Raw genomic sequence first — 13,462 nt, forward strand, 5'->3', positions numbered from 1 at the left:
CGCATCAGATCATGCAGAACCATACAACATAGCGGTGATCATATGTGGTTTTTAATCTAACAAGCTGAACTTAACATCTAAGTACATTTCTTATCAGTTAATAAGGTCTCGGTTTACAGTTAACGCTCATCGGGATTCTATCTAATTAGCACCTTGTTCTCTCACAAATTTCCCAGTACATAACATAAAGACAGTCAATGGCAGGCACCTTTGACTTTCTGTGTGTGCATGTGTGTGACCTTCAGTCTTGCTTGGTACATATCCGCGTGCCACTGTCAGTTCCAACGTAGTGTCTGCTGCCAACCGAGTGCGTTCCACGAAGTGGAGCTGGGGCTGTTCCTCAGCTAAGTAACATAGTTTGACATGGTACTATGGTACTTTAGCTTTTATGTTTGACTGTGCCTTATTCTGGCATGTATTAGTTTATTATATGCTTCCAAAGAAGACTTGATTACTCTAGCTGAAACCTGGGTAAAGACCAGTAACATTTCGCAACTGAGGCAGATTTTTGACATATTCTTTTTGTTGTGCTTGTCTACAAATGGTTCAAATGGCTCTGAGCACTATGGGACTCAACATCTGAGGTCATTAGTCTCCTAGAACTTAGAACTAGTTAAACCTAACCAACCTAAGGACACCACACACATCCTTGCCCGGGGCAGGATTCGAACCTGCGACCATAGCGGTCTTGCGATTCCAGACTGCAGCACCTAGAACCGCACGGCCACTTCAGCCGGCGCTTGTCTACAACTCAATATCTCTGCTACATGGTGAGTAGCAATCTTTCCTCTTCATAATATCTTCTCCAGTTTTATTTTTGTGAGACTACCCACTGAAATGAAGAAGTGTTGAGTCATTGATAGGCACACTGTCAGTGGCTAGTTCTGGTTCCACAATTCACAGTATACACAGGTAAAAGGAAGCACACCTCCTTCTTTGTAAACCGATAAGGAAGAAGAATCACTGAACTACTAGGCAATGTCACAGATTTGGTTAAGGTTCAGAGTGGCAGAATAAATGATGACAGAATTATTATTGTATCAATGCTCATAAAGGACTTACAGTATTGTTACCAGCATATATAATGCTGTCCAATAAATGTAGTTTGCAGACCATTAACACCTTCAGGTTGGATATTGCATTGGCTCACACAAGATTCTTTAAACACAAAATCCAACTACACAGTCTCATGATCTTGGCAGATACACTTGTTACATGTATTACACTGAGATCTAGTATTTCACTTTGGCTGAAGCAGAAATGTGAACAAAATGATAGCACTACGCATGATCCCATACAAAATGACACACTGATGTTAATCAAGCTACAAGGTCAGACATACAGATGTTAATGGCATAAACACCAGGCACATACTTTACTAATGCATAAGTGTTACTCAACTGCTGACTGGCCATGAGCTCTGATGCAATCCGACATACAGCTGCTAGCGATATCTCAGCCACTCACAGGCTGCTGACTTTGGGGTAGGTGTGGTTGTATCAAGAAATGATGTGAATTTTCTGAAATGAATAATGCTATGAAATTCTGTTAGGTTGTTTGATTTATGAAAAATGTTTCAGGTTAATAATCCACAAAAGTATATGGAATATTACTTTTGTGCTTCATCTGAGATACCCTATTTATGAGTATGGCGTCCATCCTGAAATAAGTCTTTATTGATTCTAAATTATTCAAAATCTTGATTGCCAACTGAATTAATTAATGACAGATTCTGCCTGGTTTAGGAAAAAGCTATTCCTGCTGCAGTGGGAAAAATGTCAGACTGAATGGACCTCATATCAGGGCATGATTTTAGAAGTCACAGGCTTGTCGAAGCAGCTGATTAGTACATTCATTACCAGGACAGTACTGAGTTATAAGAAGTGTACTCATAAGTTTTTTTTGGAGACATCAACAGTACCATGATTAGCTGTGATGGCCCAGGAAATCTGCTTTTGAACTAGGCTAGTGAAACAGTTACGTAAAGTGAGGGCTAAGGTGAGAATGGTGGTATATTACTGTAATGAATCTGCATCTGAACAAATATGTTTATTTTGAATGCTAAGGCTATATTGGAGGGAATGTTCTATATGGAAAGAATGGCACCTGTCAAAGTGTAAGTACTGTTGTTTGTTTGTAAGTCTGATGTGAGCAGGAGTGTGTAGCTGATCCTCAGTGAGGAAGAGGTCAACATAAAGGAAAGTTACATGAAATTTGTAATAGGACCATGCAAAATATAATGGGAGAATATATTTAGATTCCAAAAATTTTAACAGATCAGCCTCATTATGAATCCATATTGCAGAGATGTCATCAATGTATCTAAATCAAACCAGAGGCTGAATGCTTTTGGATCCTAATGAAGCCCTCTCCAGGCAACCCATGAAATGGTTGGCATTCAAAGGAGCCATCTTGGTTGCCATGGCTGTGCCGATGATCTGTTTGTATGACTACCTGTCAAAGATAAAGTAGTTGTTGTAAGTATAAAGTTGAGTAAGTTGAGCAGGAAGTATGTCATATGTTTATAATCAGTTAGGTGCTGGTTGAGGTAATGTTTAACAGCAGACAGACTGTGTGTATGGGAAATGTTAGTATGGATGGAGGTGGCATCAGTTGTGACAGCAAGGTGTGTGGTGAAAGTGGGACAGACACAGATTTCAGACGATCTAAGAAATGGTTGGTGTTTTTAATGTAGGAGGGTTATCTTTGTACTAGATGTTGCAGTTGTTGATCAACTAAAGCAGAGATCTGTTCAGTGGGTACTTTCAAGTCAGCAACTATAGGACGGCCAGCGTGACTGGGTTGTGGTTCTCAGAAAGAAGTTAAAAGTTGTGTGTGGTAGCCTCACATGAAAGGTAACTCTCTGCATGTTCTGATAGAAGGGACTGGACAAGAAATATCTATCAGTTGTTGAACGTGACTTATCAGCTGAAACATACTTAGCCATTAAAGGATTTATGCAAGTATTTGACTGCATAAACTTTATTATTAATAATTTTCTCAATATATACAGGGTCTCTTTCCTAAATTGTCAGACACATACCCAGTACTGATCAGTGACAGCATTGCTTTGCCGCCCCCCCCCCCCCCCTTTTTCCCTCTCCCCACCGACTGCTACTGATATGCAACAGCACTCTGTTTGTTCGCTGCTGGAGTGCTGGTTATTTTTCATGTTTTACTGTTCTTGTTAATTCACAATGACAAAATTAATATGACACTAGATTAATTTCGGGCCACTCTATTGAATGGGCACATTAAATTCCACTTTGAAAATTATTTTGTTTGTGACGGAAAACACACTGATGCTCTTTGTCGACACAAGGCATTGCATGAAGGGCGTGATAACCAGTATTTGTGTGGGCTGACTACAGCTACACACTGCAAAAGATAAATTGCAAATATCTACTGAAACACCAGAGAAAATAAGCCTGATGACTCTTATGAGGGACATCGTGTATAAATGTTTAATAAAATATAGTTGACGACACACTTGGACTATTTGCCATTAATGCCATTGGCCACAGGAAAGTGTCATCCCTCTGTAATTATCATACCAGCACTACTGAATAGTGTAGGGAGTATCATAACAATAAAAGAGCAGCAGAGAATTTTTGTTTTACTGGGAGTCACAATTAAATGAACAGTGTTTACTGATGCTCTCTAAATTAATTTTATTAATTAATTTTTGTTACATATTTTTATGATTGTACATTGTCTTATATAGTTTCATGCATACATATATTGATACCAAATGGCGAGACAATAAAAGAGTGTGTAAACTTTAAGTTCACTGTCTATTACTGTTTACATTTCTATAATATTATTTCTATTTGCTTTGTACTCTTGGCTATCTAAACTATGCATTGGGTATAGTCTTTCTAGACATAGTGAATGTTCTAGTGTAACATCTACATGCTACATATGTTGAAATGCAAGCATTCTAGTAAATGCAAAAATCACTTCTAAAACTTCTAGATATATTTGCATGTAACTTAATACCTTCCATTTTGTTCCCTTTGTTTATGGAGACAGCATTACATATCAAACACATATAGATCTCCACATCAATATGTAAAGTACAGTATATATGTTTCTGTAACTAGTCAGTGTCATATTTAACTTTTTCTTTCACAAACAAAGAAAGAAAATATTTTAGTATTTATAAAATTTCTCATTGTGTTTGTCTTGGAAGAGACACACAGATAAACATGATCTTTGTATAACTTAATATCCTGAACAATTTATTATGTTGTGTTACATTGTTTTTATAGCGTGGCTAACATTCTTTGGTAATATATGCATATATTTGAGGAATTGTTAATGATGAATGAACGTGGTCTGACAAAAAAAGGAAAAAAAAAATACTGAAAGCTCAGGTGTGATACAAAATTTCAGAAAATTTACAAACCGTACAGCTGATAGTTACTTACATTTTGTATTAAAAAAAAGGCAGTACTTTACAAAGATACACATATGGTAACGTAGATGAGCGGTAAGTGTAGAGATAGTTCTTTGGTCTATTCTGCAATAATATTTTTAACAAACTAATGAAATATTCCATAGAAAGAGAACAGAAACTGTTTTGATGAGTTTATGTTTCATTTCTTTTGGAACTGTTTTGCTCACTTTACAAAAGATGCTCACGATTTGGAATTGAGCAGCTATATGAGCGAGGACAAGGAAATAAGTAGAACTGTTGTCTAAATGTAAAGTGCCTATGTACTGATATAGACAATGAATTAATTTTACCTTCTCAAATTGTTTGGTATGTCTGATTTTGTGAGTTATAGTAAGTTCAGTTTCTTCCACTTGTATACTCATGAGACATTTGTATTTTTTTTTTTTGTAAAGACATGAAATGATAATTTTCAACTTTATAATGAATCTCTTTGACATTCTATTTGCAGTTATCATTGACAAGCATCCACCCTCTTTTACATAGCAGTTCATATGAGTAACAACAGTGGAGCTAGCAGTGTCACCCACTGATGAACTTGGCTAACTCTATTACTACAAAATGCTAGGAACCAGTACCACTGACCAAGTTTCTTGGTTGTTAGAAATCATCCATCTATATCGACTGTAAGCTAGGAAATTTCACTTATATCTATGAGAATCTTAAAATAATCTTAGAAATTAAAAAAGTAAAGGGAAGTAGCAAAAATAATGATTGATTTGAAACTATCACTTCATTGTACTATCCATATGGCAGTGAACAATGGGTACTAATAAAGAAGGGCACAAGCAGAGATTCTAGTGGTCAAGAGAAGCATTAGTATGAGAAATATAGTGAAATGGAACAGCTCAACATATAGAGCTTGGCATCTAACATTATAAACAAAAGTGATTATAAACTTAAGTGATGGATTGTAAACAAAACAATAGATGCCCAATGGAAGGTAACCTAAAACAATCCTCCATTACCATTCATGAGGAAAATGAATTGTTGGTACTCAAAATAGGAAATAGATCTGGGAGGCACAGAGTTGAATCTGAAATAGACAATTGGTCTACCTCTTGACGAGAAAAGAATTACAACAAAAATAATTCTTTCCCAGTGAAACAGAATTTGCATAATAAAACCTACCATGAATGAGTGTTCCAATTATAGTTTTAAGTAAAGGAGTAATTACAAGAAAACGATATTTAGTTATGGATTATGATCAAATCACACTTATTTCAATTTATAAAATTGTCAAATAGTCAAGCATTACACATGTTTAGAAATTTAGTTTTTGTTCATGGCCACACGAGAGAAAATTGAAGAACTACAGAAAATGACTCATATTGTTATTAAAGAAATATGTAAGTTACTTGAATATGTATATGAATGTAAGACAGGTGACCCATGCAGAATATATCTTGAAAGCATTTTTTTATGCTTACAGAAACATTATTATGAAAAAAGATGTGTTGAAAACAAAACAGTTGTGGCACATTTGGTAGAAGAAGCTATTTGACATTTCTCACGTACAGAGAGCGATGATATACTTAAGGCAGTACCTTTTCATGAATGAATACAAATAAATTGCTGTCAAACATTCTAATTTGGATAAGAAAGTACAAAAATTGTCCTATGAACCATTACCACTGGCACTGATGAGAACGAACAAGAACTGTAGAGGGAGAGCCAAATGCTAAGTGTAACTAGGATTAGGATGGTACAATGGAATTGCTACCTAGTAGAAATTAATGAGTTTTGTTAATTATCAGTTTACAGGTGTGCTCACAATAAAGCCAGTGCCCTGTTCAGTGTGTCCTCTCCCTCTCAGTGGTCGTAAGTCTTTTATATGTCAAGAGAGAGTGCATTCTCTTCTCAGTGGTAGAGATTCCTCAGACAACAATTATATACATGGTTAGCATGACAGATAGTGGATTTTCAGTTAGCCCTCTAATACTTGGGGTATATGATTCCATCCACCATCATTTTACTTTGGTGCTAAAGTTTAGCAAAGTACATCCCATTGTTGTCATTGGAAGATACTTTTTTTTGTGGCAAACCATCTGGCTGCATTTGCTGTGGCATTCCATTCAGACTGCCACCTCCCATTGAAGCTGGTGGTGGTGCTTGTGAGGAAGTTACAGTCGCTGAGGGTGGCACCACTGGCTTTTCATCATCCAGAGAGATACCTGCATTGATGATGCCACCACGGTATATGGACGAGACGCAAGGCGGTCGCACAGTGGAGAATCTGCGCTTGGACATGTCCTATAAGAGAAAGTTACATTGTCAAAATCAAGAAATAAAGATATACAATAATGTGACTAGAAGGAGTGTGACAAAATCAGAGTTTAATAAGTTGTGATTATAGGCAGTGCACCATATTAAATGGGTGGCGATAATTGTGGAGTTTTGGTGATCAGAATATGTGTCTTTTTCAAAACGTGTGTTTCTCTCTACATACACACTCTGGAGCCACTGGGCAATGCTGGCCAAGTATACCTTGTATAATTCATCATGAATCTTATTTGTTCCATTCATGAATGGAGTATGGGAAAAATAGAATCATTCTGGACTGTTACAATCTGTTCTGGTGCTTGCAGAAAATAATGATCAACAGGATATGCCTAGCAGCAAGAACACAGTTTAATGTTAGTAGATATCTAAACATGTTTTACTGTAGTTATAACTTCACAATAGAGTTTATTTACTTTCTTGCTACATGGTGCTTTCATATGGGTTTTAATTTCTCCTGTATTGTTTTTACCATCATTTTGTGAGGTATATTCTAGTGGTAGGAGAACAGTTCAGTAGTTTGCTGGCCTGTCTCAACTATAGTTTGTCTGATCTTTCCAAAGAGAATTCATGAGGAGGAAGTCATTTCTTCCAATGATCCTGTACAATACCCTTGTTACCTCTGTAACAATCTTACATTGACAGGATGTAGTGGTTATGAATACTGCACTGGACCTCTGAATCTATTTGATTCATTCTTTTAACATGGATTGGTTATGATTGGTTGGTTGGTTTGGGGGATTAAAGGGACCAGAAATTGGTTAAGACCCCAAGTACTTGAGCAACACTAAAGAATTGACTGGTCCTGGTACACAGTTTCCTCTGTATGTGTACTGCTTTACAATAGTGCTCTAGTAAATGTAAGTCATCTTTTTGTGCCCCTTTGCCCATAAAACTGATTTTATATCCTTGTCTCACTTCTTACTGATTTGTACTTCTACATGTGCAACAGATGTGTTGGAGTCCAAATTCATATTACTAATGCTGTACTCAAAAGATAAGGAGTTTTTGCTTATGTCATTTGGATTATCTCATATTCATCCACATCTGAGATTGTGGTTAACTTCTGAGAGTTAATGATTTATTTCCATGTATTACATTACATAAATGTTGGCATGTATAGATATGTCAGATTCCCTAATATGTCCTGATCTTGGAGTTGTTGGCGGCGAATAGGCAGTAATCATAGCAGTTACAGTGTGTAGTTGGGTTGGCATGTGCACTGACAATTCCACCACTGTGTCTACCAAATAATGTATTTTTGTGTCACGGTCCATGACAAAAAGGCAGTGTCTGCTACTGTCAGGTGTAGCTGCTGCAGATATGCCCTCTATCATGTTTCCATTTGCATGGTGGCATACATTTCTGAGCGTTGTTGCCAAACTTCTTATGGTACTGGCAGATATTTGGCATGACAGGTGATTGATTGCAGCTTCATGATGATCGATGACATAGCCGATGATGAGTGTGTGTCACTTGCAGTGTAGTGATTTGTGTAGTCAGTTCAGCTAACTGCAACTGCAGGGATGAAAGAGTCAGTGCAAGCATGTTATCTTATTGTGAAACTAATGTTGACATGCTTGCAGATGGATACATTTCCACTGCTGTCTGCTGTCTGTGCTAGCACATTCAAATCAACAGTGCAAACTGTGTATCGGAAGGCAGTAAGGACAACTAGATGTATTATAGTATGTCGTCACTGACTGTATTACTCGCCACTGTACATAGGTGTCATAGGAGCTGCAATGGGCATGATCACTGAGTTCTTCCTTCGCAAAAGTTTTTACAGTTACTTCACCGCTAATTGAGATATCCATGTCACTAAAGCATTTTTATCAGACACAAGTAGTTCAGTGTTCAGGGGTGGAGCGAGGATGTCTTGCACTTCCGCAGCTAGATCTCCGTTTTGTGGTGTGATGAAATAGCTGTATTTGGTTTTATCTGATGATATCTGTGCTAAGAAAGCAGGTGTTGACAGATGTGAAAAGTACCGAACTATCAGTTTAATAAGTCACAGCTGCAAAATACTAACGTGAATTCTTTACAGACGAATGGAAAACTTGTAGAAGCCGACCTCGGGAAAGATCAGTTTGGATTCCATAGAAATGTTGGAACACGTGAGGCAATACTGACCCTACGACTTATCTTAGAAGAAAGATTAAGGAAAGGCAAACCTACGTTTCTAGCATTTGTAGACTTGGAGAAAGCTTTTGACAATGTTGACTTGAATACTCTCTTTCAAATTCTGAAGGTGGCAGGGGTAAAATACAGGGAGCGAAAGGCTATTTACAATTTTTACAGAAAGCAGATGGCAGTTATAAGAGTCGGGGGACATGAAAGGGAAGCGTTGGTTGGGAAGGGAGTGAGACAGGGTTGTAGCCTCTCCCAGATGTTATTCAATCTGTATATTGAGCAAGCAGTAAAGGAAATAAAATAAAAATTCGGAGTAGGTGTTAAAATCCATGGAGAAGAAATAAATAAAAACTTTGAGGTTCGCCGATGACATTGTAATTCCGTCAGAGACAGCAAAGGACTTGGAAGAGCAGTTGAACGGAATGGACAGTGTCTTGAAAGGAGGGTATAAGATGAGCATCAACAAAAGCAAAATGAAGATAATGGAATGTAATCAAATTAAGTTGGGTGATGCTGAGGGAATTAGATTAGGAAGTGAGACACTTAAAATAGTAAAGGAGTTTTGCTATTTGGGGAGCAAAATAACTGATGATGGTCGAAGTAGAGAGGATATAAAATGTAGACTGGCAATGGCAAGGAAAGCATTTCTGAAGAAGAGAAATTTGTTAACATCGAGTATTGATTTAAGTGTCAGGAAGTCATTTCTGAAAGTATTTGTATGGAGTGTAGCCATGTATGGAAGTGGATCATGGACGATAAATAGTTTAGACAAGAAGAGAATAGAAGCTTTCGAAATGTGGTGCTACAGAAGAATGCTGAAGATTAGATGGGTAGATCACTTAACTAATGAGGAGGTATTGAATATAATTGGGGAGAAGAGGAGTTTGTGGCACAACTTGACTAGAAGAAGGGATCGGTTGGTAGGACATGTTTTGAGGCTTCAAGGGATCACAAATTTAGCATTGGAGGGCAGCGTGGAGGGTAAAAATCGTAGAGGGAGACCAAGAGATGAATACACTAAGCAGATTCAGAAGGATGTAGGCTGAAGTAGGTACTGGGAGATGAAGAGGCTTGAACAGGATAGAGTATCATGGAGAGCTGCATCAAACCAGTCTCAGGACTGAAGACCACAACAACAACAACAACATCTGTGCTAACATGAACTGGCCTTCCAGTTGTGCGAACTGTAATAAAGGGTTATTTTGCCAGAATCATGGGGGTTTGATCGCAATTCTGCTGATTCCACTGCTTGCAGCTGGTGCTACATTTATTGTTGAGTCTGGCATTTTGAGTGTGAAAATAAATGTGATGCAGTTGACTTGTTGTGATGTGATACGATGCGTTGGAGCCAGTGTAATGACATAAGATCATATCGGGTTCACCAAAATATGTGGTTAACATCTGAGAGTTAATAATTTAATTTCACATATTACATTATATTAATGTATAGGTATGTCAAATTTCTTAATACATGAAGCATAGAATACTAAACTAACTTGAAAAATCAGAGAATAACACAACACATATAACTGTACATGTCACAGAATATTTATGCACACTGCCACTGGGCTTATTGTCATGGTGTGATGCTCTACAAGGTAAATTGCTCGTTATTTTACTGACTGAACATTCTGCATAAAGTGTCTCCAATGCACTCACAGCTAAATAAAAAAACCACCTTGTTAAGAATATGAATTTTGTGCATACAGTTCAACTGTCATCAAATGATCTGAGTTTTTGTGCACACTATGTAGGATGTAGTACACAGGTTGTATCAGAAGTATGATTTACTCTTTCCAAAACAACGAAAATAACTATATAAACAATCTCTGGAGGTACTGGTACCTGATTTGCAACTTCCTAATGAGTGAATATTTTACTAAATTCTCAAGTTAGAAATTGATAACAAATGTTCAATATGCCCTTCTCAGCATCTACACAAGCTTGCACCCCACAAAAGGATGTGCCCCTGCAAATAACATGAAGCATGCGATTCATGTCTGATGTGACTCCAGCACTGTTTGAAATGCACTATATGTTACCTGTTGTAATGATAGGTATGGAGGGCACCACCTGTTCTGTGGTGTGCATGTTTCACAGACTGTAACCATTTTTGTTGTTACTTCCATAGGTAAACAATTGGTTTTTTCAGTAGACAGTCCTATGCAGTTACACTTCTTCGATATCTCGTGGAAGACTGCAAAATCAGTCAGCCGCATCCATTGGTGACTGATGGGTGTGACAGTCCATGATCCTGTTGCGTATGCAAGGGTTAAGTACACGGAGGACAGCTGAAATATTTGTTGCTAGTTTCTGACTTAACCACCTAACATGTTCTATTGTTGTTATGGTCATCAGTCTGAAGTCTGGTTTGATGGAGTTCTCCACACCAGTGTATATTGGGCAACTCTCTTCACCTCTGCATGACCACTGTAACCTACTTCCACTGGAACTTGCTTACTGTAGTCATGTCTCCCTCTGTAGTTTTTACCTGCCACACTTTCTTCACCAAATTGATGATTCATTAAAGTGTCAGTGTATGTCCTATCAGCCAATCCCTTCTGTGAGCAAAGTAGTGTCATAAACTTTTTTCTCCCAAATTCAATTCACTACCTCTTCATTAGTTAGCCAATTTACCCACCTGATTTTCAACATTCTTCTGTAAAACTGAATTTCAAGAGATTCCATCCTCCTCTTGCCTGGACCATTCCCATTTCATTTTTGTACAAGGCTACACTCTAGGCAAACACCTTTAGAAAAGACTTCTAAACACTTAAATTTATATTCGGTATTGAAACACTTCACTTTTTCAGAAGTATTTTTCTTGTTATAGCCAGTCTACACTTAGTGTCTCCACCAGCCACAGTTATTTTGCTTCCCAAATAACAAAACTCATCTACTACTGTTAGTGGCTCATTTTATAATCCAATTGATCAGCATCATCTGATTTAATTTAGTTGCCCTTGTTTTATATTTGTTGATGGTCATCACATAAACTCCTCTCAAGACAGTATATAGTCTGTACAACTGATCTTCCAAATATGTAGTCTTTTCCTAGAGAACTGCAGTGTCAGCAGCAAACCACAATGTTTTTATTCCTTCTCCCTGGCCCATAATTCCATCTCCAAATATCTGCCTTGTTTCCTTTACTGTTGCTCAATATACAGACCAAATAACTTCAGGGATAGGTTACAACCCTGTCTCACTATGCTCTCAACTGTTGCTTCCCTTTCAGGTTCTTCGACTTTCATATCAGGGGTCTCGATTCTATAAAAATCATGTGACAATGTTTTTCTCCCTATACTTTTTCCCTGATACATTCAGAATTTTGAAAGACTGTAGTCCAGCTGAAATTGTCAAATGCTTTTTGTAAGGGAAACTGCAAGTGGAATAAATGTAGGTTTGCTTTTCTTCAGTCAAACATCTAATATAATTTGTAGGTCACTATTGCCTCATGTTGTCCCACATTTCTCCAGAACCTAAAATAGTCTTCTCTGAGGTTGACTTCTCCTACCCTTCGTATTCTTCTGTAAATATTTTGCTACAATGATAAATTAATTGTTTGGTAATATTCACACCTGTCAGCAGATACCTTATGTGGAACTGGCATTGTTACATTGTACTTGAAATCTGGGGGTATTTTGCATGTATCATGTATCTTACACACTGGGAGGAATAGTTTTGTTATGGCTGGTTCTCCATAAGATCTTTATAATTGCAAGGGGATCTCATCTACTCCAGGTGGCTTATTTTGACTTAGATGCTTTAGTGATCTCTCAGATTCTTTTCCCAGTGTCATATCCCCCATCTCATATTAATCCTCTTCTCATTCATAATATCGTCTTCAAGTTCGTTCCTATGTACAGACATTTTATATAATCCTCCTAACTTTCGTTGTTCCCTTCTTGGCTTAATACTGCCCTGCTATCTAAGCTCTTGATGTTCGTACAGCTGCTCCTCTTTCCTCCAAAGCTCTCTCTCTCTTACTTGCCTATAAACAGCATCTATCTTTCCTACATTCAAATATGTTTCTGCAGCCTTGCACATCCCTTCTAGCCATTCATTGTTTGTCATTTTGCCCTCTCTGTCAGTTTCGTATTTTAGATGTCTGCCTGCTTGATTTACAGCATTTTTATATTTTTCTCCTTTCATTAATTAAATTCAGTACCTTCAGAAAAGTGATCTTTCATTCATACTTCAAAAATCATGCATTTTCTGGTATTTGTTTACATGGGCTTTTTTTATTTTGTTACTGTGAGGAATGCAGCCTAGAGTTTATAAAGCTGTTTTTGTTATACCAAGTACTGAGAACAAGAGCTGTTCTACTTTCTGTGCTTCTCTCTAACCTCTCACATCTCAGGGTTTTGTACAGTACAGTTCAGATGACATCTGCATACTTTTTTTTTTTTTTTAACAGTCACTCATCAAAACCTGTAGGGTATTCAGTTTAGAATCACAAAATTGGGCAAGAAGAAAAGTTTCACAGTATAAGCAAAAGGCTATATATTTGTGATTATTCTACATGAAAAAATATTTCTGTTGTTCTTTGTTATTCTACTTCAAACTTGAAATTAAAACATTCTTGCAAGTCTT

The 13,462-nt window shown here is 37.3% G+C and overlaps 1 protein-coding gene across 1 annotated transcript in view; it reads right to left on the reverse strand.

Annotated features, from left to right (window-relative positions):
* Nucleotides 1-4,809: 4,809 nt before the first annotated feature.
* Nucleotides 4,810-13,462, reverse strand: part of LOC126458258 (sodium-coupled monocarboxylate transporter 1-like) — a 118,890-nt gene continuing 110,237 nt past the window's right edge. The window contains exon 16 of the mRNA XM_050095176.1: nucleotides 4,810-6,709. Coding sequence (XP_049951133.1) covers nucleotides 6,440-6,709 — 270 coding nt within the window. The 3' untranslated portion in view covers nucleotides 4,810-6,439. The remainder of the gene's footprint in view (nucleotides 6,710-13,462) is intronic.

The sequence above is a fragment of the Schistocerca serialis genome, chromosome 2 (genome assembly GCF_023864345.2).
Source record: "Schistocerca serialis cubense isolate TAMUIC-IGC-003099 chromosome 2, iqSchSeri2.2, whole genome shotgun sequence".
NCBI classification, from domain to species: Eukaryota; Metazoa; Arthropoda; class Insecta; order Orthoptera; family Acrididae; genus Schistocerca; species Schistocerca serialis.